Source organism: Lepidothrix coronata, unplaced genomic scaffold (genome assembly GCF_001604755.1).
Source record: "Lepidothrix coronata isolate B3197 unplaced genomic scaffold, Lepidothrix_coronata-1.0 Scaffold30, whole genome shotgun sequence".
Taxonomy (NCBI): domain Eukaryota; kingdom Metazoa; phylum Chordata; class Aves; order Passeriformes; family Pipridae; genus Lepidothrix; species Lepidothrix coronata.
The window spans coordinates 6742116-6767361 of NW_016690210.1; the positions used below are offsets into that span (position 1 = coordinate 6742116).

General features: G+C 40.6%; 1 protein-coding gene across 1 annotated transcript; it reads left to right on the forward strand.

Moving 5' to 3' along the window:
• Positions 1–669: 669 nt before the first annotated feature.
• On the forward strand, positions 670–24640 carry TMEM47 (transmembrane protein 47). Its single transcript, XM_017810994.1, has 3 exons — positions 670–1206; positions 14502–14642; positions 20841–24640. Exons 1-3 carry the CDS (start codon positions 981–983, stop codon positions 21017–21019), a joined length of 546 nt encoding a protein of 181 aa, XP_017666483.1. The 5' UTR covers positions 670–980; the 3' UTR covers positions 21020–24640.
• The last annotated feature ends 606 nt before the right edge of the window (positions 24641–25246 follow it).

The window sequence follows — 25246 nt, forward strand, 5'->3', positions numbered from 1 at the left end:
TAATCCTTAATGGACATCATACTCACTTTGGTGCCTTTGTGTGTTTCTACCTTATGAGAAAGAGCTGCTTTAGACAGTGAATTATACTAGTACCTTGTTTAATAACTAACCTAAACATTTGCCCTTGACATTCTCAGCACCTCAGTGCTAATTAAGCAAAATAAACAGAGACTAAATGGAAAGTGGGTGAAGTACTTATCCTTGGCTCAAAGATTTAATTTGGGATCAGCAACGCTGCTGAGGGGAGAGGGAAGGGGGAATTGCAGGTAAGTTCGCACACGAATAATGAAACGCTGAATTTTTTTTTTTTAAAGCCTCCGCTAATAACTTGTGATTTAAAGGTCAATTCAGAAGAAGAATCAAGGTCAGGCACCGCTAATCCTGCATCCGAGGCAGCCTTTCCTTTCCCATAGTCTCTCGCCGCGGCGGCAAGAGGGGGCGGCGGGGCCGGGGCTGCCCAGCCCGGGACACCCCGAGGCCCCACCGGCGACGGGGGAGGCCGCTCGGGAGCGGCGGGACTCCAGGCAAACCGAGCCGAGCGCTTCCCTGCGGCGGGGGAAAGTTCCCCAAAGTTGGCCCCGGCGGGGCGGAGCGGAGCCCGCAGCGCCCCCGCCCCGCTCCCGGCGCGGCCGCTCCCGCCCCTTCCCCGGCGGAGCCCGGGCCGGGCCGCCCCGGCAGGGGCGGGCAGAGGGAGGAGCGCGTCGGGCCGGGCCGGGGCGGGCGGCGCTGGAGGGACTGGGGGGAGCTGCTGCACCTGATACACCGGGGCGGGAGCGCAGGGAGGGAGGGAGCGGCGCTGCCCTGCCCGCCGCCTGCGAGAGCCTCTCCCCGCCGTTAGTCAGCGCTGGTCTCGCTGCCTCTCCCTCCGCCCGCCCCTTCTGCGCGGAGCTGGGCTCTCGCTCCTGTTCCCCTCGGGGCCGGCGGCAGCGCGTCCACCTCCTCCTCCTCCTCCTCCTCCTCCTCGTTTCCCTTGGGCCCCCATGGCTTCGGCCGGCAGCGGCATGGAGGAGGTGCGCGTCTCGGTGCTAACCCCGCTGAAGCTGGTGGGGCTGGTGTGCATCTTTCTGGCGCTGTGCCTGGACCTGGGAGCGGTGCTGAGCCCCGCCTGGGTGACCGCGGACCACCAGTACTACCTGTCCCTCTGGGAGTCCTGCCGCAAGCCCGGCAACTTGGACAGCTGGCTCTGCGAGTCGACGCTGCACAGCGGTGAGATACGGCTGCCCTGGAGCCCCCCGGGTACCCCCGGCCCCGCTCCGCTCCCCTCCGCCTTCGGCGCCCCGGCCGCCTGCTGTCCTCTCTGTGCGGCCCCTGCCCGGCCCTCCTTCGGTCCTTGCTGCCTCTCCCCTTTTCTCGGCCGCCTCCCGCTCCCCGGGCACTGAGAATTATTCCCCCTCCCGCTGCCCTGGCTGCCCCACCAGCATCTCCCAAGATGCCTCTCCTTCACCCTTGCCTGCTTCTGGACTGTATCGCAGCCCCTTCCCGGGGTCAGCCACCCCCCTCCTCGGACGGGAGCAGTGTCCGAGGACCTGCCCCGCCACCCCCGCTGCCCCTGCTGGTTCCCCGCCTCGCCCGCTGCCGCCCTTGCTCCCCGCGCCGGGAAAAGTCACCGGCACCTTTGTCCTCCCGCCCTCCGCACCCCTCCCCTTCCCTTCCCGAGCCTTTTCGTCCGTCCCCATCCTCTTCCTCCTTCTCCCTGCCTGCCTGGTCCCGGCGCTTGCCCTCCCCAGTCTGCGCGACTCCGAGCCCGCATCTCGCCGGCCGCGGGCTGGGGCGGAGGCGGCGGCGGTCCCTGCGAGCGGCGTGTGCTGGAGGGGAGCGCCGCGCTCGGCTCGTCCCTCTGCACGCGAGATGGCCCAGAGGTCAGGAGAGATGCGGGGCTGGCTTCTGTGGGAGAAAGGGATGAATGGTTCCGTATCTGACTCGATGTTGTCACAAAAGATCCCTAGTTTGGACTAGTTTTGATTATTTTTCCGTGTGGCGGCTTTCCTATACAGTGAGAAGCTGTTTGGGATCGAGTATCTTGTAATTCCCCTCCGCCCCCATCCCTTGAAGTCACTGGTCTTGGAAAGTTGGGGCTTCCTAAACCAAAACTGGTTGTTTGTCCAGAGTGGAGACGCCTGGGCTCTGACTGTCTCCATCAACCCGGGTTTGCTTGTGTGTGTGTCTTTCTCTAGCAGGTACTGATCTTCCCATCGTCTTTCATGCTCCTTTGCCTTCATGCCACACTCCCCGTTGTGATTTCGTGATGCTCATTCGCTCTTCACCTTTCTAGTTCTTTGATCATAGCTTGTTATTTTTTTTCATGGCATTTCACTATTGCTTGGAGTACTTCAAAAACAGGTTGTGAATGATAAAAACAAGCTGCCTGTTGAATATCTTTCAGTAAATTCTTTTGTAGTATGGTAATTGTTTTGGTTTTCATGGGCGGTTTTATTTACTTTATGCCTGATAGCAACTTCTGGAGCCCCAGTAGAAACACTGACAAATGCAGCCAGCCTCCCCCCACGTCGTTTTCATCCCCTTCCCTGTCCTCCACACACACACACTTGCCTCGCTAAATCATCCATTTGGATGGCTGTGCTCTCTGGTTGGGTAAATCGTGCAGGGACAAGATGTTTATCTTGGGAAGGAAGACAAGGGACTGACTATATTCTAGATGTGTTCTGTTTTCCTCTCTCTTCTGACGTCTGTGTATAGGTCCTGGGAAATAACTGATTTCTGCTTGAGTAGGAATTGCACAGGTTCCTTTACTGCTGGGCTTATTTTTTTTTTTTTCTGTCGTGTGCAGTAATATTTGAGGGTTTGAATGTTGTTTGGGATTTTGTTTTAAATCACATAACACCAAAATGTATTGTAAAGAAACGTCGGTTTCAATCAGTTACCAGGGCATCTACAAAAAGTTTGGAGTGCTTTCTTTTTCTCCCCTGGTATAAATGGAAATTTATGTAGGAATGTCAGCTTCTACGTGTCTCCTTAGCAACGTGAATCCTTTGCCCCTTCTCCCTGTCTCCTGAAATAGTATCCCCTTGATTGCAGAAAGACTTTTCAAATGGCTTGAATGAGAACCTGCTTCAAATCCCTCTCCCCCCCCCCCCCCCCCCCCCCCCCGCGACTCCGCACACACTTTATTGGGCTCCCCCCTCGATCCATCTCCCTGTCACGCATGCGTGTGTAGACACACATACACACAAAAGTGGGACGTTAAGAAAAGCAGGACAGCTCATGGAACAGCATAAAAGGACAGTAATCTCTCGTGTTCCTCAATTGGTCACCTGTCTGTTTGTGGGAAGGTGGAAGATGAATGGGTGAGGACGGATAGGAATGAAACATAGTTTCGTTGGATGCTATGTGTTGAAAATCTGTCATTTCCTGGTGCTTTCTACTGTCATGTGCCCAGATTCTTGCCTGTCCAGTTTTATTCAAGCTCCTTGAATGAGCTTTACCCATTTTTCTCAGATACTTTCCAGTCTAGTGGAGGCAGGTTTCACAAGCTACTGGTGAAGAAGTGAATGATTGTTTTACTCGAGGTGACTGGAACAAGCCCTTCACTTTCCTCATGTTTGGCACACAATGGTGCATTCTGAGCAGACCTGAAATATGAGAAACTGCACCGTTCTCCCTTTGCCTTCTGCTGGTGTGTTGCAATGCCATTAAAGTCAGTAGGAGGACTCCCAGTAAGTTCACCAAGTTGGATTGGGCTCACATTTGAGACCATTTTGTGTGCTTGCCTTCATATTTTAAGTGCACCTTCCTCTTACATTGAGAATCTAGCAAGCAGTGTATTTTGGAGATAGTGGAGAGCTCCCACAGGGAAAAGCTCTTTTAGTCTGATACCGGTGCAGGCAGCTTTGCAGCTAGCTAGCTGTGAAAAGCAGTAATACACACAGGAAAAAAGGCATCTTCACCCATGGTTTTAAGAGATTTACTTCATCATCCCTTGAAGGAGAGCACCTCAAGTGGCATCATCAAGGGCAAGCTCCTGCTAGAAACTGTTAAAGCATATTTGAGGTTTAATTAAAACCTTTTGTTGTATTTAGATGTAGGACCCCTGACTGCTGTCAAAAGGGCAACTTGGTAGTGGAGAGCAGAAGGAAATGTACAGAGCACAATTGCATTGGCTGTTATAGCCAGAAATAATCCCTCCTTTTTCCGTGAGCACTGCTAGTGTTTGGAGTATGTATTCTCACATTGATTCTTTCACTGTTCCAAAGGCTTTTTTTATAACTTGCAAGCAATCTTTTTTTTTTTTTTTTGTAAGTGCAGGAGCTAGAAAGGTATTCTTGCATAACCCTTGTCTTCTTCTTCCCTAGATGAAATTCTAAAATTCCCGCTATCAGCAGCTTCAGGAGCTGAAAAACTAGCAAAGTTGCCAATGTGGAAAGCTTTGTGATAAAATCTTGAGATCCAGAAATGCAGCTGTAAAGTTTCACCAGCTGTCTGGGCATAAAACTATTTTCTATGATCAAAGCTTAACTTGCTAATGCACAAGTTGTCTTTAGGTCAGCTCTATTTTAAACTCGTGTGTCTTTAAACAATTTTTTTTTTTTAGATCTTATTTGAAATGCATTATATCTAATTCATGATGGTTCATTTACAAATTTATCAAGAGTTATGTTAGGAATATTTGTCTTTCACAGCATTAAAATTGAATGCATCCCATTTACAACTGCTTGGTGTGTCTCTACCTGTACAGGTACTTGTCTTCTTCCTGCAGCATTAATAACAGTAAATTTGAATTTGTGCAATAGACTACAGCCATTATAGCTCTTTAAATCAAAAATACACATATATGATGTGGAAGAAATAAATGGCTCCATAGAATCTGATCTGCAGGTAAAGATTGTGTATTTTGACTTCAGTACATTTATATGCTATTCATAGAAAACAGTGGCTCCTTTGCAGCATTTCAGTTTATTGTGAAAACAGCATATATATAAATACATTTGAATGGTTTTGTACTGATTAACTATATTCATTCTGGTGAATGTGGGGGTAATTGGCTTTGTTACTTTACAACCTGTGTATTTCCTTATGCAACATTCAGTTTTCTTTAAGAATATTGTGCTCTTTTAGGACTGCCCATGAGCGTTTTAAAGACAAAACATTCTCGAGCAACAGGGTCTCTGAATGTGTTTAAACTTTGTGATGAACAAACCATGAAGGTAAGCTTAGCTTACAGCACAGTGCATTAAACAACTTGAATCTAGTTTTATGCTTGTAATTTTGTTCTAATTTGTTCTTAAAATAAAAATAGCATCAGAGGCTGTTCATTCCGTAGCACTTCAAGGGGCTTAACCTTAATTATACATTAGATGCAGATATCTGAATTGACATGCCTGAATAGTCTTGGGTGGTATCTCCTTGTTTGGAATTTAAGGAGTTGTTCCAAGGGGAAATTGCTAGCTCAAAAGCAGCTTCCTCATTAGAAGATCTGGATCATTGCTCAGATTTGATGTTGACATGTATTTGTAAAAAGCTCAGCAAGGCTGGTAGTTTGCTGTGAAATAACATAAGAAGAACTAATGTAATTTTACTAACCTGAAAAAAATGGCTCATACAATGTAAAGAGGAAAGAACGAAACATTCCCTCTGGTTTTGAAAACTGTAGTCTGTAATTTTGTGTATTACTCTAATAATCATCCCCAGCACTGTATCTGAAGGTGGATGTAAAATCAAAAGCCATACTACTTCAAACTTAGGTTCTAGGACTCTGATTAAGCTGACCTAACTTTGAAGTTGAGTGTAACTTGGAGATTGGCCCTGCTTTCCGTGGGGAGCTTGACTAGATGACTTCCAGAGGTCCTTCCCAACCTAAATTATTCTGTGATTCTATGATGGCTGATACTCTGTTTATACCTGATTTCTACTTGGCTTCTTCAACTTGTGCAGAATGCCTTAAATTGGTTAACTACCCCTCACAGTAGCCCTTGATAGAATATTTTAAGGTCTGATCCCTCTTTTACAAATGGACCAGTTTTTTTAGCCTTAGACTTCCCAAGGCCATGCTCTGTGGGTGCAGCAGATCTGTCACTCCTCTTCCGCAGTCTGGACCTTTTAGTATGATGGAGGCTTCCACTTCAGCCACCCTTCTCCAACCAGCTGAGATGTGGTTAGAACACATCTATGTGTAATACATGAAGTTTGTATGAGTTTATCTGATCAGGTCAAGAGCACCAAACACCTTATCAGTGATAATAGTCTTAAAAGAAAAAAAAAAAAAAAGACTCGTAGCTATAATGGGTTATTGTTACTGCTGTTGTTCATTGCAGTTGTAAAATCAATAGTGATCCCACTGTGTCAAGATTTATTAAATAAGATATTCCTTCTGTTAGGAATAATACAAGTAGTTTTAATATTTGATGAGATTTTTCTATTTAGAATTGCATAGAGTGATCTTGCCTCTCTTACTAATTTGTGGCCCAAGCTGACCACATAAGATTCAAGGTAACAAGCAGGAGGAGGGGGTAAAGTCCATCCAGCTGTATTTCTTTGTGTTTCACTTATTCCAGTTCTGTAATATGAAGGCCATCATTTTGATGGGAAGTACTCCTGAAACTCTTTTAAATGCTAATTGTTTTTCTTAAGGAACAATGGAATGAGTTTTGAAAATTGCAGAGGATTGCCAGTTTGCTTGAAGAACACTGGTAACTGTGGAAAATAATTACATTCCTGTTCAGTTGCAAAGCATGCTACTTCAGATTGCTAAAAAGTAGTAGCATATACAGAAGAGGTCAGAAAAGCTGGGCTTTTCATGAGAAGCTTGTATAACACATCTCCCACACTCCTTTCCTAATGACATAATTCTAAGATTTCCAGGTTTATGTGAAGTCCTTGGAGTTGTGGGTGTGTGCAGTTGTTTGGGGTTTTTTTTGTTATTTTTGTTGAATGAATGAATAGCCAATAATTAAAATGGCATAGTAGCAAGCTAATCTCAGAAGAATGCTATATATCCAGTGGAGGAAATGCCTAAGTACATGCTGTACTATTCTGTGAATGAATTATAGCTTACATGATTTTCTGTAATGCTGTGCTTGTCTTGAAGACCTTTGTTGGCAAAAGTGATATACAATGCATATTGCCTTTTAAATTATAAAATAAAGCTCTATATAATGGCACCACTTAATTCTTTACTTGAAGTTGTGCTGCTTTTTAAGGATTTTACTGTGTGATTTTGGAAATAAAGGCAGGCCACAGCTCAGAGCAGATGTACAATACACCCCACCCCTCTGCAAACTGTATATATTTTGTATAAGTAAGGAATGCAAGCTTTACTCTTCAAGAGAGATGTGTGTCCGTGGGCACATGAGCAAGCACCTGCTATGTTTCAAACTGCTCATACATCTGTAACCCCCCGGGCACTGGACCATTTTGTTGTCTTGCAAAATCTGTTGCTTTTACACAGCAGTAAAGTTGCTTACCATATCTTTATTGCTTTTGTTGTACAGTCCAATCTCCTGTAGAGAGGGGAGATAAAACTTGGGGCAGTGCTGAAGCACACAGAAAGTTTTGAGTCCTGCAGCCTCAGAGCCACGTGTCTGATGAACATGGCAGCCGAGATGGGGACATCAGACAGGTTAATGCAGTCTGTATTTTATGCAAAGCTGCTGTAGGGACTACCCTGAGAAATGAACCATTTCTGCTTTGTGTGCTACTCACTTCTCTGGGAAGCAGACTGTCCCCTGCACTCTCAGTGCCATCTTTGGGTGAATGGCACGGGGGACTCTGCTTTTCATTGCAAAGTGACTGATTGGAGTCTGCATAGTGGCTACCTAATTATTCCTCCAAACTATCAAGCATGCCCTTCCCAGGCTGAGGAGGGTAGTTGGCAGAGTACCTACTGCCTGGAGCATCCTGCTGTTAGCCTGTTATCTAGCCTGGAAAAGAGTCAGCCTCTTCCCCTCTCATCACAGTCATCTTTGTTGTGGAGAAGAGGAAATCATAGGAGGAGTCCAAGTGAGAGGGGTGCAGCTCTGTGGATGGCTGCTAAGGACTTTTTCCCCTCAAAGGTGAGAGAGCCCTGAGTCTGGGCTGCCTTACAGTATTGGTAAGTATGGTCAGTATTGTACCTCAGTGGAAAGGTGCATGAACAGCAACAGAATGTGGGAAGGGACCAGTTAAGTAAGAGGCACTCAGAAGCAAGACTCAAATTTGGGTTCCCTCACATCTGTTTGCTCATGGACCTCATAAATCTCATGCTCGTCTTTTTCAGGCTTAGGTCTAGCAGACAGAAGAAGAAAGTAGTTACAATCTACCCTAGCAGTTAAAAAATCCCCCTGGGAAATGGGAGCAGAGGTTTGAGTCCGAGCTGGAGCTGGGAAGCAAAGACCTTGCAGCTTCTGAGAAGCTCTCTAGCCTCTGGTATATGGCAGCCAAGGAGGTGTTTGCCTTTCCTCTTTCATTGGTTGGTTGCCATCGTTATCCATTAGCATTCTGCATCTCTGTAAGACACAGGCATATCTGGGTCTGCCCCAGTTGGGTGTTTTTTGGATGTCTCTGTGCTTGTTCTCTCTTTCCTTGACTGATTCTAAGTGACTCTCCACTTGGCATCAGGAACACTAAATCATCCTACAAGCATCTTGTACAGTAAATGGAAAATGACTGATGCCTTATGTGGAGCCTCTGAATTATCCTTAGAAGGCACTTAGGGATTTTGGCACCCAGAATAAAATGCTTAAATTTCTCTTCGAGTGTTGTCAGTGTCCTGGTGATTTAGAGCTATGGGAAAGTCTTCCCATTAAGCCCACGGGTGTTGTGTGAGACTTGGGTTATTGAGGACCTTGTCCCATGTGTTATGTGTGGATGAAGACTGATTTCTTAGGGAATAGCACAAGTAAATTTCCTGTTGAAACAGCAGAAAATGACATGTCTTCAAAAAGCTTATTTTTAACATATTTGTGACCTCGCATAGCTATTTTATGTGTTCAAATTTATGGCTTTTAGAAGAAAGCCTTGGTGTGAAGTGTTTGAGTTCTCTCTTAAGGAAATGATGCATTCAGCCACAGCTGGCTATTTCCCATAGCTCTGGTAATGCTTTTGAGTGTCTGAGTATCCACATGCACAAGTAATTTTCATTCTTTAGAAAAAATCTTAATCTATAAAATAAAAAGACAAGGTAAAAGGCAGAGTATGTCTGTGCAGCAGCCAGCAGTAGTAAGCATAGTACACTAATCAACAACAAGCAGAAAATACTTGTGATTTTTGTGCAAAACTCGACTGTAGTAAGCTGTAGCTAGAGCAACTTATGGAGGATTGGTATGGATCTTGTCAGAAAGTGCTTCTCTCTGCAGTGTGCAGAAGTGTATACTACAGAGTCCCAAAAGACTCTGCTTGCAGTGCTGGCTATACAAGAGCAGAGGAATACAGACCAAGTAACTTATGGACACTGGGCTTCCCAGCTTTAGCCAATATCCCTTTCATCCACAGCTGAATTCATCTGAGAATCTCCTTAAAAGCCATAATTATGGTTCAGGTGAGGCTCCAAAGGACTGACTTCTCTGTGGAGTAATTTGATCTGAGAACTTATGGCCACTGAAAGTTCTTATTTTACCTCAGCATTTCCACCAAATTCACTGGAGCTTCCCCTTCCACTGAAGTTTGTGCGTCTGATTGTGCTGAAGAAAGAGAAAATCTTACTGGTTGTGCAGTGCACTTTTAGAAACTGGATTCTACCTTTATGGTTTTATGTAATCACTGCACTTTTTAAGCTTCTGTTGGCTATTTGATGGCTAAGTTTGAATATGAAGCAATTAGGAATATCTCTAGCCATCTTCTTTATCTAAGTTGATTGTTATGATATTGAGTGGGTTATATTTAATTTCTTATGTGTGGGTGCCTCAACTTTCTCTGCTTGACACATTCTTTCAAATTCATTATTCTTTATATTAAATTCTATATTACAATTTCTAAGCATATTTATTGGCTGAGGGCAGGTACGTGAAAAGTAGAAGCTTTGCAATGAATCAGAAAAACTTCTGTGAATGTTGCATTTTGTTCCATACCAAGGTTTTGCTTGATGCTAGAAGAAGGTCAGTCATTGCCTTCATCATGTAACAGCTGAATGTATTTTCTTACTTTAGCCTTTATGAGAAGGAGACTTGGTGGAGAGCCACTGTATGAAAGGAGGGAATACTTTTTGTTTCGTAAGAAGTTAATTCAGCTCACATGCACTGTCTGAAAGAGCCCTAGACACAAATGCTTCACATGTTCCACAGTATATTTCTATGCCCACCACTTCTTTTAGTGTAGAATACCATGCAGATAAAATATTTAATTTTGGGGTACGTTGCTGCAAACAGAACATCTGTGACAATGCTTGCTTTTTGCATTGCTCTTTCTCATGTTAAAGAAGGACCTAGTTATTAAAATAAAAATTTCAGAGCTTTGATGAGTTTTCTTCTTCTTTTATGGCTTTTTTCTGATTTTATCCTAGTACTGAAGTATTATTTTGTCCAAGAAATGGAGCAAATAGAGCTACTCTTAATTAAAAATTACTGTACAGCTTAAAGCCTTAGGTCATTTCTTTTGAGAGAAAGAAGGGAGGAGAATCACATATTTCAGTGTGCAGTTGACACTGGGCTTCTGTATCACTGAGAAACAGGCCGAGTTTCCAAAGAGCAAGGAGACCAAGCTGTCCTTACAAAAAAGCCCTGACTGATGTATGAGCAATTAGCCCCCAAAACCATGATGATATTGTTTCAGTTTTTGGAGGTTTTTGTTTCTAACTGAAGATGGTAATTTTAATGAACACCATACAAGTTTTGGAAATATGTGTTAAGTACCTAGGTTCATATTTATATATATATATTTCCAAATATTGAAACCCACATCCCTAAACTAATAGGCAGATTGTTATAATTACAAATATGCAAACAGTGTCATCACTGTCAGAACTGCAGTATGTGTTTCTCATGGTTGTGATGCTTCTTAGGGATTTGCAGACCTAAAAATAGTATATATTAAGTGAGGCTTTTATTAAGAAATCTCTGGAGTTACTTAACAACTGTCAAAAATGTTTTAATTCTAGTTGTTCAGATGGGATAGGTGGTATTATCAGTGTAATTCTTAAAATATTGCTAAAAAGAACACTGAAAAAATCTGGAGTTATGCATTCTGTAGACTTTTCAGTCTGAACCAATAAAGCAACTTATTTGAGGCATGACTATGAGATTTTTTAAAAGTTTATTAACATTTGTGTGACTGAAATCTTACTCGTTCTTAATATTTTTCTGAGGTAGATGTATAATATAGAAAATCAGCAGTGTACAATGAAAAATGCTGATGTGCACTCTTAAAGCGTAACCATGTTATGTTTTGAATACAGAAAACTAATAATTATCATCTCTCAGGTCCTATTTTGCTCATATTTATGCATGTTTCTATCTCTGTGAGAACATGCAGTCTCACTGAACTACTGAGGCTCCTGAACTGAGTATAGTGACTTATTTGCAAGACTGGTGCATGCCTAGAAGTGGTAGAAGCATATTTTGGATATTCTTAAAGTAGGCTTATGATGTTTATGTTCTGTGTACCAGTAACACTATGTAACAGAGCAGTCTGCTGATCCCATTTTAATGCTGTGTGTTATAAATCACTCTTGGGTAGTCTGAGGAGCGGTAATGATTTTTATTGTAGAAAACTGTGTTTGCTGTATGTGGTTATATTGTTGTAGCTATCTGACTTATAGGGTGTTCTGCCTTCAGAGGTAGTGATTCGATTTTCTTTGGATGTTTCTTTTATTTTGTGTAAAGTCCAATGGCCTGGATTTTTCGTCAAAAAAAATTAATTGCTGTCAAGTAGAAGACCCAGGCAGAAGAGTTTACTTCCTTAATCCAACATAGGCTTTATTTTATCACCAGATCAAACGGCTTTCAGAGTTGGAAGTTAAGATATTTCCAAGGTGACAAAGAATTTTAAACATGTAGCTACCATGGTAGGCAGTATAGGAAAGTTTAGTCCTGTATTCTTTGTGCACTAGTGTCTGACCTTCACAATGTTCTCAACCAAAGTCCCACTCACCTGCAGCTCAAGGCAAAGGCTGGTAGTGTTGTATGCTCCTCTGAAGGGAGGCTGGAGCTAAAATAAATAGGCAAGTTCAGGCACAACAGAACACACCATTCACTACCTGATCCTTGGCTGGTAGTGTGAAACAGTAAAAGCCTCAGTTTTGTGCTGCTGTCAGCATCACTGAGTAGGTTGCCTTACTCAAGAAATTAATTTTGTTTATCCAAGTAATTTCTTTTTTAGTTAGCAGTGTAGGTGTCTTCCAACACTCATTTGTCCTTCTACCTCCCACATCAGTACTATAGTAAGGTAGTTTGTTTATTTTTTAACCTTTATAAAATCCATATATGTCTGTCCTGGAAGTCAAACTATATTTTAGCCCCATGCTTATATTATATTTGCCTAGGTTATTTTCAGTTGTTTGGTGATCTGGCCAATGTGGTTTTGGAAAGTAATAGGATATTCAATGTTTTTTCCATTTCGCTGCTACTCCAATGTTGCACACCTTCCCTTTGCATTACACTTTGGCATCTGATCAATGCAAAGATAACATTTAGTATTTTATTATTTGTAGTGGCTGTCAAAAATCTTAGTTTCTGAGTTCTCCCATCTGGCACTTTGATTTATTTCAACAATTTTGTATGGCTTTTAACTTTGGTGCAATATGGATTTATGTGTCTAGCCTTTGTATCTGTGTAATTTTCTAGTGCAAGGATTTCTTTCATATTGTTCCAAAGTGGTCAATTCTGTTTATTTATTTCTGTATTTTATATCTGTAATGCACTCTGATATTGGAAGAATCCTTTCTAAATCATCAGTACACTAACCATTTGGTGTTTCTGAACGATCATGTCAGCATTAAGAACAACTCTCCATGACATTTCTATCCAGTACTAAAATCATATTTTCATCCCAATAATAATAGTATAGCAGTGGGACACATAACAAACTGACATTAGAGATTGCATGCTGACAGTAGGAGAATGAGAGATTGTTCCCAGCCTTGGGTTTTAGTCCAGTAAGAAAAGAAGGAGTAAAATAGCTTGGAAGGTTGAGTACTTAATAATTAAAGTATTAGTAAACAACATTTCTGAAAAGAATGAAAATAAATGTGTGCATTTAAAGTCACTTTCTTTCTAGCTCTTCTATTTACTTTCTTCTTTCAATCTCTTTCATCCTTTTTCATATAATATATGAAGGCTTTTTGGTGATAACTGCCAGCATTCCATTCCCAAACTCCTCAACTTCACTGTCAGTATCTTCAGCAGATTAGACTAATCTTGAAACTGGATGCATTGCTTTTTAAAACAATGCTTTTTACTCTTTTCCAAAAGAGAATGTGCATTTTTGTTGTTATTTTAGTAACCTTAAGATCTCTAAATTTATTTTGGAAATAATTAATCTTATTTTCTTTGAACTATATAATGCATTTGGACATTTTATCCTGAGTATCACATGGGTGCTAGTATTTTCAAAGTAATGAGATGCATAGGATCCATAGGTCCTTCTCCCACAAGCTGATTTTATGTCATCTTCCTTGAATTGGTAAATAGTAGTAATAAGTCCTTGATGCCTGTTATTGGATAGAGGCAAGGTCTTGGATATTCTTCTGCAAAAAAGAGACAGCACAAAGCCTGTGCCTTTCTAAAATCCCACAGAAGCTCTTAAGTTATATCTTGAATGTTGTATAGACCCATCATGGTCATCAGTTTACAAATGGATTTTGGTTTGTGTGATTTAAGACAGCAAGAATGTTGTTTATAACCGCATCCATTATGTATGAGAATAACCAAAAAATGCACTGGGCCAAATGCAGAAGTTGCTTTTGGGGGAAGAAGTGACACTTGAGGATAACTGACATTTTAAAATGGGCTTGAGATTTGACTGGGTCTGCAACTAATGATTGTTACTGTCTTTATAAAGGCTTGACTTCCAGCTCTTTTTTAGTGTTGAATATTTTTTTAAAAATTCCTTTGAGCATCTCCTTCCTTTACCTCACTTTTATTATTCATATTAAGTGGCCTTGGTGCTTTCCAAATGACAGGTGTGTATGGTGAGGCTCCATGCATTTCTCTTAGTATGTCATCCTAATCAGCTCGAGCAGAGGTTTGACTTTCACTCTCTTTTGTGACAAAGTTACAACAGACTGAAGGTCAGCTAACACACACTAGCTAATCCTTATCCAGCCTTGCTTTCTCATTCTAAATTGGATAAAAACCAGGGGACCAAATTATTCAGTTTTACTCAAGACAAAATCCCAGTGAGGCCAACTAAGCCTTGAGTGAGTGTGGGAGGTTGTGGCACTTTGCTTCTGAGTTACATCTGTTTTATAAAGGTGATTCACTAATGAGGCGAAAAGAAATTCAAGGCACAGCTGTTTATTTACCTGAGCCTTGATGCAGCCTCTGTGTTCCTCATATTTTGCTGTTTCTGTCAGGTCTGTGGGCTTGTTTTGCTGAAATTAATTTTTTTTTTCCTTTCTCTTTTTTTTTTTCCCCTAGACTGGCAGATAGCTACTCTGGCTTTGCTGTTGGGTGGTGCTGCCATTATTCTCATAGCTTTCCTGGTTGGGTTGATCTCGATCTGCGTGGGATCTCGGAGGCGGTTCTACAGACCAGTTGCAGTCATGCTCTTTGCTGCAGGTGAGCACTGGCACCACTAAAATGGTTTCATGAGAGCAACTTCTCTTTTGTGAAGAAAACATGCCTTGTTCTGCATACTGATTCAGAGATGTTTGGCTTACTTCTGTGTTAACTCCGGTGAGATTTTGCAGGATATAGGTTCTCCAGAGCATAAATCACTTTTGCAGTTGCACTATTATTAGTTCATGAACAATTATTTATTTGCATTGTATTTATTGTATTGTGAATTTCATGCAGCGGGGGAAACTACAGAGCGTAAATCTCAAAGTACCCTTTTTAATCTGTGCCTTTGTTCTGTTTGGTGTCCCCGTTTTTATTCTTCATGCAAAGCCACTTTTATCTTAATGTTTTTCCTTTTACAGTTTTAAAATAGGCAAATTAATGCCCAAAGATGAACCCTGGAAGCTCTAAATAGGATTATCTTGCAAGGTGTTTATATATGCCCCTGTGCCATAAGGAATTAATTTCATAGTGTCATCTTGCTTACTTAGTGATTAATTTAACAAGCTGTCACAGTGTAGTCCCTGCTTGGTTTAAAAAACATGAAAATGGAACAGTTTATATAAACTATCGCAAAATCTTAAGGGAGACCTGTGAATCTGAATTTTCTGTAAGACTGCTCCAGAGAGGTATAATTACAATATCAAATCATCTCCTTTTGTACATTTTGGTGTTCTGGGGCTTCATCAGCAAGGATGTCTCAGATTCTCCTGAGATTCACCAAGCATGGTCTGCCTTCATCCTGTCACTCATATCTGCATTGGAGCCAGCATCTTAAGCCCCTTCTGATAGCCCATAATGAAGAGGATGACAGAACCTAGTCTTGGGGATGTATTAAAAAAAGCCACTTACAAGGATATGAAAGGATAAGAGCACAGAACTGCAGGGTGTTTGGGATGAAGCAGAGCTCCGGGGAAGGCTCCTGCTGCCCCCTGGTGTTAACCTTACCTTGATGGAGCCGCTGAATCCTTCAAGATGCACTTTTATGTGCTGAAGAGATATTTGTAGATTACATTTCCTTTTCGGAAATGAAAGCAACCTTGGATTAGATTCCCTCGATGGAAGTGGTCTGGTTCTGTTCTATGTGTCACATTGGTTTGGTTGAATGAGTAAAGTATTGGTACCATTGTTTTAAAATTTAGTGTTAATTCTGAGATTTTAAAGCATGCTGAGCAGTTAACCTTGAAGAAAATGGGATTATTCAGTTTCTGTAGTGGTTTCGTATTTGGCTTTTGACTTTATTTCTCATAACATTGTGTAGTAACTTGGTAATTGTTCAGCCATACACTGCCTGTCTTCCAACTTGCTCATTTAGTATGTAGTTAAGTTTGTACTAAGAAAAAAACCCAACTTTCCCTAAGAAAAGATTTCCCCAAATTCTACTGTTTGTCTTAAAGTTTAATCTGTTCTCCTCTGCATAAAATTAGTTCTAGTCTTTACTACAAAAGGTTGGTGGTAGGGGGGGTTTAGTGCTTTGTTGCGTCTAAGAGGAAAATGTATTGGTCGTTTAGCCCAAATATTCTATGTGACTCTGGTTAGGAGTCTACCAGCTGTCTCTGGAAAAATGACGTTGTCTGAATTGCCCAGAGACACTGAATGATCTGTGTGGGTGTCAGGTAGAAAATGTCTCTGAGTGGAAGAAAGGACAAAATGGAAAAGTGTGCTTTAGAGTCCAAACAGTTGGCTCCGGGATATTTTTTTCCTTCAAGGTTTGATTTTTTTTTTTCCCCTCAGTTTCAGATTTCAGTTAGCAACTTTGTAGGTGAGGGAGAAGATTGACTGACTAGAACTGGAAGAGATGAGAAAGCAAATGGACAAAAAACCCCCTCAACCTAGACACTTCGGAATAAGCCAGCAAGTAATGAAGAGTTGTGAATGTATTTTCACAGAACTGTCAGTATGTATTTTAATGGTGAGAGGAACAGGAATACCTCAGGTAATGGAAAAATGTGGCGTGCACAGAGAGGCAGTTGCAGGACGTTCTGGAGCCACCTTGGCTCAGACAGCTCTTTGGTCTAGTAGAAGTCACTAGCTTATGTACTTGCTGGGATATCTTAGTGCTCATGAACCAGACTGGCTCTGAAAACTGCATCCTCAAAGCACCATTTCACAGACATGTCAGTATAGGAGTTTCATGACACACTTACCAGATAACTAAGTGCTAACCGAGTCTTAATTTTGGGTCAGAAAGAGAAAGTCTACCTGTTGGAAGTCCATAACAGGAAAAAAAAGTTTGCCTTCTGATGCTTAACAAATGCAGCAATGTTTGGGAGAATAACCTGTTGAGGTTAGTAAGCTTTTAACACATCTCACAAGATGGTTTTATATGCAAGCTAGGGAAACAGTGGCTAAGGGAAAGTATTACAGGTGACAGAGTAATAAAAAATGGTGGCAGATAATATTTGGAGAATATTTAGAGGATATAGTTTTTAATTCTGACAGAGAGTCAGAGCACAGTCCAGCTGGATTGAATCCTGAGTTCTGTGGTATTACCTATTGTCATAATGGTGTGGAAGATAGAATAAAAGTTTATTTTTTCAAATTTTACAGTGAAGCTAGAAAAAGTTGCAGATACATTTGAAGACAGAATTTGATTTTGAGAAGTTGATCAAATGGTCTGAAAGAGTAGGACTGACTTAAGTAGGATATAGTGCAAGTTGCTACAGGGCAGCAGAAAGAGTCATAGTATCAAAGAAATACTATTGTGAAAAATACTCTGTAGGTCATGTAGTCCAATCTCCTTTTTGAGGCAGAACAGTCACAACAGCGACAGAATTGTCTGGACCAGTTTTGAAAAAATTCAAGCATGAAGATTCCACAGCCTTTCCAAGCATGTTCTCCTTGGCCCATACTACCCTCCTTACGATTTTTTTTTTTTTTTGGCTGATGTCCATCCAGAATCTCTGAAACTGAGATTTGTGTCCATTTTCATTATTGCCAGGTTGCCTGATACTAAAGAAGACGGATTTTTTTCTGTCACTGCTGCAGCTACATTTTCTGGTAGTCTTTGAAAGTGCAACACCTATTAGTTATTAAAGAAGTGCTCATGTGAAATTATCAGGAGGAATGGGAGGAATGGTGTAGAGAACAGAAGTGCAGAACTTACTAGCCAGAACCACCACTTTCATAATTACAGATCAATTAGTAAGCCGCACCATAAGAGTGTGTGTGTATGTGTGTATGGGGATTGATATCAAAAGTGTTATAGTCAAACATTTGAACAAGGAAAAAAAAGATGACTGAAATTATATTTTCCTAGTTTTGAAGCATTTGTTAAGACTTCTGCATGTTTAGTGCAATGAGAACATATAATTGCTTATGTTTCATGTAAATGGAATAAAACTAGTATTCCTGTTCCCAAATTGCAAGCATCATAGTGCTAGTCATAAAAATGGGTCTACATTTGAAGTGAGCAATCCAGTTTGAGATGATTAGCCTTTCTCGAATAGCATTTGAGTAGCAGATTTTTTAAGATTTTCTTTGCAGCCCGTTGTTTCTACAGAAAAAAACTAGTGCTTCTGAAGAGAGTTTGTACACGCTTTCCTAAAGCAGGCCAACATAGCATGGAGTTCCTTTAAATTCGTTAGAAGCAGGTCAGTAGTTGCAGGCGTTGGTTTCAAGATCTTTTTGGGTCATACTGGTTGTTTCTCATAACTTCGCTGCCTGTTGTTTCTCGCTTACACAGCTCCCTTCCTGCTCTACAGGGAAAAACAATGACAGAAGGCAAAATTAGTGCAAAGTGATGACAGTGCTCTGTAGTGTGGCTGTTCCCAGCAGCCAATTGCTGCCAGCACTTCCTTTGAGTTTTGCAATGGTGTAGCTGGACCAGTAGTAGCAAAAGCAGGAACTATAAAAATGTCAGAAACCCCTTTTGTGAGTGTTGCTGCTTTAGCAGCATGTTCCTCTTCCAAGAGAATCACTTTTTTGTTGTGTTTTGACAAGTCCAATCTGTAGATTGAAGTTAAGCATACTTCATATGTTACACTGGGGAAGGTGGAGAGTTGCCTTGGTTTGCACTTGACACAGACACAGACGGAGCAGTTTCTGTATTGACTCAGCAGAGATGCTGCATCCCAGTTCAGGAAGTCACTAAAAAAAGTTGTTTGTTTCCATACATCTTCGGAAATCCTTATTGACTTTGAATGGTCTTAAAGACGTGTTGGAAGCTGAGCATATGTTGAGGTGCTTTTGGGTATAGTGATGCTGTCATTATACAGAATTGGAATGCATAATCTTTTCATATGAGTAGGTGCTTTCTCTAGTGTATCCTGCCAAAGTTTCTCCAGTGTTGCGCAGTATTTTGTTAGCTGACAGACAAAAAAATTATATTAAAATGGAATAACATAAAGTAACACTTCAATAACTGTAGAATTAAAAAAAAATCCTGTGGATTTTGGTATCCCCATCAGAAAATCCACTAAGCAAACATTATTCAGGTTGTTGGTCTCGAGTAGGAGTCCAAAGATTAGTCTGTAGGCTAAGGCGGGGAGAGCTGGAATTTCCAATGAGTTTTTTATGAAGTGTTATAGAGGGTCTAATGAACATGGGAAATCATCTCCCCATAGGAGTCCTGTCCATAGGACAGGTGAGCTTCAGTCTCCAGGGCTAATGAAAGGGGCCAGTTTGACAACACTGAAGATGCATGTGGGAGTGAGAAGGCAAATGAGAGATTTTGAGTGTGCAAGGTGTTCAAGCAGTGGGAGAATATAATTACTGCTTTTTTATTTTCCTGTAATTTCTCAGTGTAATTTCAGAACAGCTTCTGTGGTCCAAAGTAGTCTTCCTCCCTTTTATCCACTGGCATTTTATATTGGCGCTGGCTTTGTAACACTTCTCAAATTGCATCTGTTCCTCTTACAACACCTAATAAACTGTAAAAAATTATCCAGGAAATGTTAAAGAAAGTAGTCATTATGGCATTATATTGCATACCACTTAACTTTGTCATCAGAGCATGCATCAGGCCTGCAAGTACTGTAAGCACATGCTTAGTCGTGTGTGTATTCCCGGCCTGGCTGTAGACAGGGCCTGGGGTGTTTTGCAGGGATGGTTATGTGCTGAAGTCTTTAAAATTGCTACTGTTAAATGATGGAAGGGAGCACTGTGATGGGACATATCATGTATTTGAGGGGTAAAAGGGATGATTCCTGTGATGTTTGATCTTTTGTGGGTGGCAGAACAAGAGGCCTGAAGAATCACTACATCATACAGCTTGTTCTTGTGTTCAGAACAAGTGTGGCTTTCACCTGCTCACCTTGTAAACTGTTGTCCCAATATTCTGTTAACAGTGAGTCTGAATTTAAAAAAGAATGGATGCCCGTGAAAATGAGATAATCTTATGAAAATCAAGGTTCTTCCTCTTTGTATTTTTCAAGTTACTGTATGTGGGTTTTTTTAACGTAGCACAATAATTAACAGCTTTGCTGAATTCCCCTGCAAATGTGTGGATTGGGCTGCAGCAGATCTGGCCTCTGAGACAGTGCTGTAGGAAGTAATGATTTTGAAGGTTTTTTATTGCCTTGGATTTTATCTATTTTATTAGCTTTTTTTCATCACAAAACATTTCTGACCCACCCCCTAAATCTGTAACATAAGGCAGTGTTTTGCCAGTTTGAAGTTTAGTGACTGATCAAACTTTATAGATTCCTTGGTATTCTGTGTGACAACGTCCTTAATTCTGATTATACTATACAGTAATGCATATGAAATATGTAATTCAGTGAATGTCTACTGAGCATAAATATGTATCACCTACTACAGTGAATTATTTCTAGGCTAAGTAAATTATTTGATTCTCAGCTATATTTCTTAATATTCGTTTATTCTTGTGTCTCGTTTTGACTTATTTATAATGGCAATAGAACAAGTTTTGCTATTATGGAAAGAATAATGACTGCAAACTAAAACACAGAGACAGAAAGGAATACAGAAAATATTCCTTTTGCTGTTTATTTTGTGGACATTTGAAGGATTGTCATTATATCATAGCAGTAACATTTGTTCATCAACGAGGGACTATGGAAGAGCTGCTGTGTTGCCTGTGAGTGAAAGGAAGGTAATTCAAAAAGAACAGTACTTCCAAGCTAAAAACTCACCAGGAGCATTTTATATGTTAATTTCAGATATGTGATGTTTTCCTTGTTTTAGGGAAACAAATTAAGGCTTCTTTTGACATTTGTATTATTTTTTCTCTTCCAGTTGTTCTCCAGGTCTGCAGCTTAGTCCTTTACCCGATCAAGTTCATCGAAACGGTCAGCTTGAAAATATACCATGAGTTCAACTGGGGCTATGGCCTGGCATGGGGTGCAACTATATTTTCATTTGGGGGTGCCATTCTTTATTGCCTGAACCCTAAGAACTATGAAGACTATTACTAGAATCATTTAATGAGAAGAAAAATAAAAAAAAAACAAAAAGGATTACCCCATCTTTTCTAGCTCACAGTTTTTTTAGAACACTCGTGGAGCACCAAACAGTCTGCTCTGTTGATAAAATAGCCTTTGCCTTTTGGGTGTGAACACTGTAACCAGCTTTTACAACCATTTAAAAGAACTGCAAACACTAGGATTACTGATCTTACACAGGCAGATGCTGCGAGCTGCTGATACGTAAGCTTCATTTTTCCTGACAACAAGCAAAAGGATCTACGTGACACAGCGATCATTGTGAGAAAACTAGTTGGAATGAGAATGCAATGCCAGCATCTGCCATTGCCTTCAGGGGAGCAGCTGGTATAGGCTCCATTTAGAAGTTTCCCTGTATCATAGAGGATTCAGAGGTCTGATAAGCAGGCAGTGGCATCTTGTACAATAGGCTGTGTTGGTCCCTTGTTACTTGCTCAAAAACACTCTTAAGAAATTAGTTTGCAAGTGACTGTGTTGAGGGAAGTGAATGTAACTGGTTAATGACTTGTCTAATATCTGCATTCAACAGTCTTCTGGGAGAATAATAAAAAAAAAAGGAAAACCCAAACAAGCCACCAACCCGCACAGGATTTCATGAATTCGACATCACCGTGCCAGCTGTAGCAGATTGTTGAAGGAAGTCCAAACCAGACTTCTGACTGTGTAGTTGGAAGTTGTCTCAGCTCTTGAGTATTTTGCTGGAGGGGTGGAGGTAAGGGGGAGTAGGAAAAGACCTGGTCTGTCCCTCAGGCATCTGAAAGGTATGAATGAATTGCAGTTGTCCTAAGCAACCATTTAACTTCCAAACATTGTCATGAAAAGAATGCATATGGAACAAGTTCAGTTATATTTTTGAAAGGTATTTGTTAGTATAAATGAATATATATAATGCAGATATTTATGCAGAGGGAGAGAGACAATTTGTCTTTAAATTATAATATGAGCTGTGATGCAGTGGTTAAAATACTAACGTTGTACACATTCTGGAAAGTCTTGGATTGGTACCCCCAATTTTGGTTGGTGTTACAAAATAAACATAAAATGGTTTGTCTTCTGTATATGCCCTTGTACAGACTCTGTGTTATGGGAAATGCTTAAAAGTTGACATCAAGTTAAGGTAGAACTGGACAAAAAAACTACTTGCTATTCCATGTGTAATTTAATACTTACTAAAAATTCTTTTCTAAACCTGTTGCAAATTAAAAAACTGCCATTTTTTAAAAGTCTAGTTAGTTCTGAATGTCTCTGATCATCAAGAATACAGCCGAGAATCCATCATGTCCATAGGAAAACATTAGCACTTCAGGAGGTAATCTCTTGTTTTTAAAAGCTGAATTTATAATGGACTGTCTGATGATTATGTACATCCAATTATTCCTTGCTTAGTATGTTTCCCATTTAAAACATCCAGAGACTGTACTCATGAAATGAAATAGAAGATAAAGTTGGGAGAACTTTCACATATATTTAATCTGCATCACTTTTATTTTTGTTTACAATTTGCTTATTTGGATATTTTCAATTAATTATGAGCATATTTTTATACAATTGTAATCTTCAGAAATAACTATTTTTTTTAATGGAGAAAATTAAAATATATTCTATGTGGACCTCTGCACAAGCAGATATGCTGGGGCTGCACATCCACCTCTGCACAAATGGTTTTGCTGCTTCCATGGAAAAGACTCCTGGATTCCTGGATGTTAAGATCGCATCGATAGTGTTCATGCTGTGCCACCATTTACAGGGCGCTGAGGTTCTGCAGTGACTGTGGGACCACAGGGCTGCCTTTAGGAGGTTGTTGTGTGAGTATTGCTGACCTATGAAGAAGGTTTATAAAACTCTGGGGCTCTCTGGAGTTCGGTCTTTTACTACCATGGCAGCATATTCCATATCGGCAGTCTTTGCAGGACCAGTGGTGATTAATTAGATTAGATGGAGCAAAATGATAGCTTGACATGGAAGGGATTGTGTGGCAATGCCTGGAGAACAAAAAGGAGAGGAAAAATTATGTCCAGTTGTTTCACAGGCACCAGAGAGCGTTTGTAACTCTGCTTTTTTTCCTGAGACTGACTTAAGGCAGATATTCAGTATATAGTTAACTCTGTATCTTTCTGAACAGCTGTGTAGTTCTGCTTTTATTTAGCAGCATGGAGAACATTGTAGTTTGGCATGGGAATTAGGTTAGTGTAGAGAAGCCCACTGTGAGAAGATGTCTGTACCTTTCTAAGAGGATGGTGTTTTGGTGCTGACAATGAGTGGCACTTGGTCTGTGCTGACAGGAAGGTACAATGCTGAACCCATATCTTATCCACTAATTTATCAAATTATTTTTCTGTATGTAGAGTTTGAGTGAAAGCAACTGTCAGGCCTAAGGCAAATGCAAATGAACGGCATGTGCTCTGCAAGTCACCACCGGCTGTTAATGTGAAAGGTGTTCAGGCAAAACAATTTACAAACATGAATGCCTAAAGACAAAGTTCTTTATTCTTATTTGAGTCAGAAGTTTGATTTTCAGTTTCAACATGTGCTTTTCGTCTTGAAGATGATGCAATCTATCAGGACACACCTCTCAGACTTCTCAAGCCCTTTCCCTTTGTGTTTGGGCATCTAGTAAGTGGACATAGGTACCTACCTTTAGATTAGGTTGCTACTGCAGTGGCTTTATTTCCCCTTTACCATTGCAAATTTCAGCAAGCGTTCTGTTTCTCAGCACTGAACTAAAAGCAAATACAACTTTATGCTGATTTGTTTTTTTTAGCCACAAAAATGATGCATATCTGTGTCTTGAGTGTACGTATGACAAATTAATAATTTTGTGTGTTGTGCTTGTGTCATGTCACCATTATTTCAGTTGTTGGACTTTATCTCACTGGCAAAATGATTCTCTCCCACAACAAATCCATTTTTTTTCTTCCAAATATATATGAATAAATATATATATAGCAAACTTGCAAGCAGGGCTAGTTATTTGTATTTTTTAAGCTTAAAGTATACCGTCCGGTGCTGACAAATACCTGGCACCTCTTCTGGATTTCTTGCACAACTTCGTTTAGCTTTTGTAAATTTTAAAAACAAATATAGAGAGACCTATGTGTTTGAAATATAAATGATATATATGGATTAGCATGTAACTGTATATTATTAAACATGCAATGAACTGACTGGCAAGTGAAGTCTAATCTTATGGCTAGCAATGTAATTTATTCAGACTGTATTTTTGTACAGCGCAGTGCACACTAACCTATTGCCTCTGTGTCCTCTATAATGCCTAAAACTGTGCCTAGAAATGTCATTTATGTCTTTCAAGGAAAAAGAAAATTACTAAATGCTTCATGTTGTTGATAGTATTGGTTTTTCTGATGTTGTTCTTTATTTATTTTTGAGAAGTGTATGGTATGTTTATTAAATGAATCCATCACAATATGGTTCGTTTTAAATGGTCATTGTTAGCAGGGAAAGATGGATGTTTTTTTATCTGAACTTTTAAGTTTGCAGTTTTATTACCATTTCTGCATTTCACGATTTTTGTAGCTTACATAAAGTTTTATGTGAAAAAGTAACTGAAATAAAAAAAAAACAAAATTGTTACACTAACAAAATGTGCCTGTTTTGCTCTGAGTAGAAGATATATGCAGCTGAAACGGTGTGGTTTCCTGTTGGGCAGGCTGAGAAGGAGCAGTCTTCTTAGGCTGATGAATATGCCTGGTATTCAGTTTTTCCATGCTAAAGGAGTCTTATCAAAATACACAGTGGGGAGAGAGGGAGAGATGGAGGGGTTTCGTTGGCAAGATCCTGCATCTCACCTGGCCATACAGCAGTAGCACAGGGCAGGTTTCTGGGTGTCACAGAACCCATACTGCCTTTATAAAAATGTAAGTATTGTAACATGAGAAACCCATAATGTTTTTAATGTAAAAACCAAGACTATGTGTTGAAATGGGCCTCTATACTGAGCACCTTGCTCCAGTGGGGGAATGTATTAATTTTATACAGGTTTCTTTTTCACATTTCCAATAATTAATACTTTTTTTTCCTGTTTTGATTCTGAAACCTGGGTTACTTTTCATCCTGAAAAAAAACCCAGAAAAACAGGTGCTATTTTTGAATCGGAAATGTGGTGTTTCAAAAATGGAAAAGCATGTTTAAAATACTAAAGACATGATACTGGGTTTTTTCTGCTGTTGGGTAATGCACTGT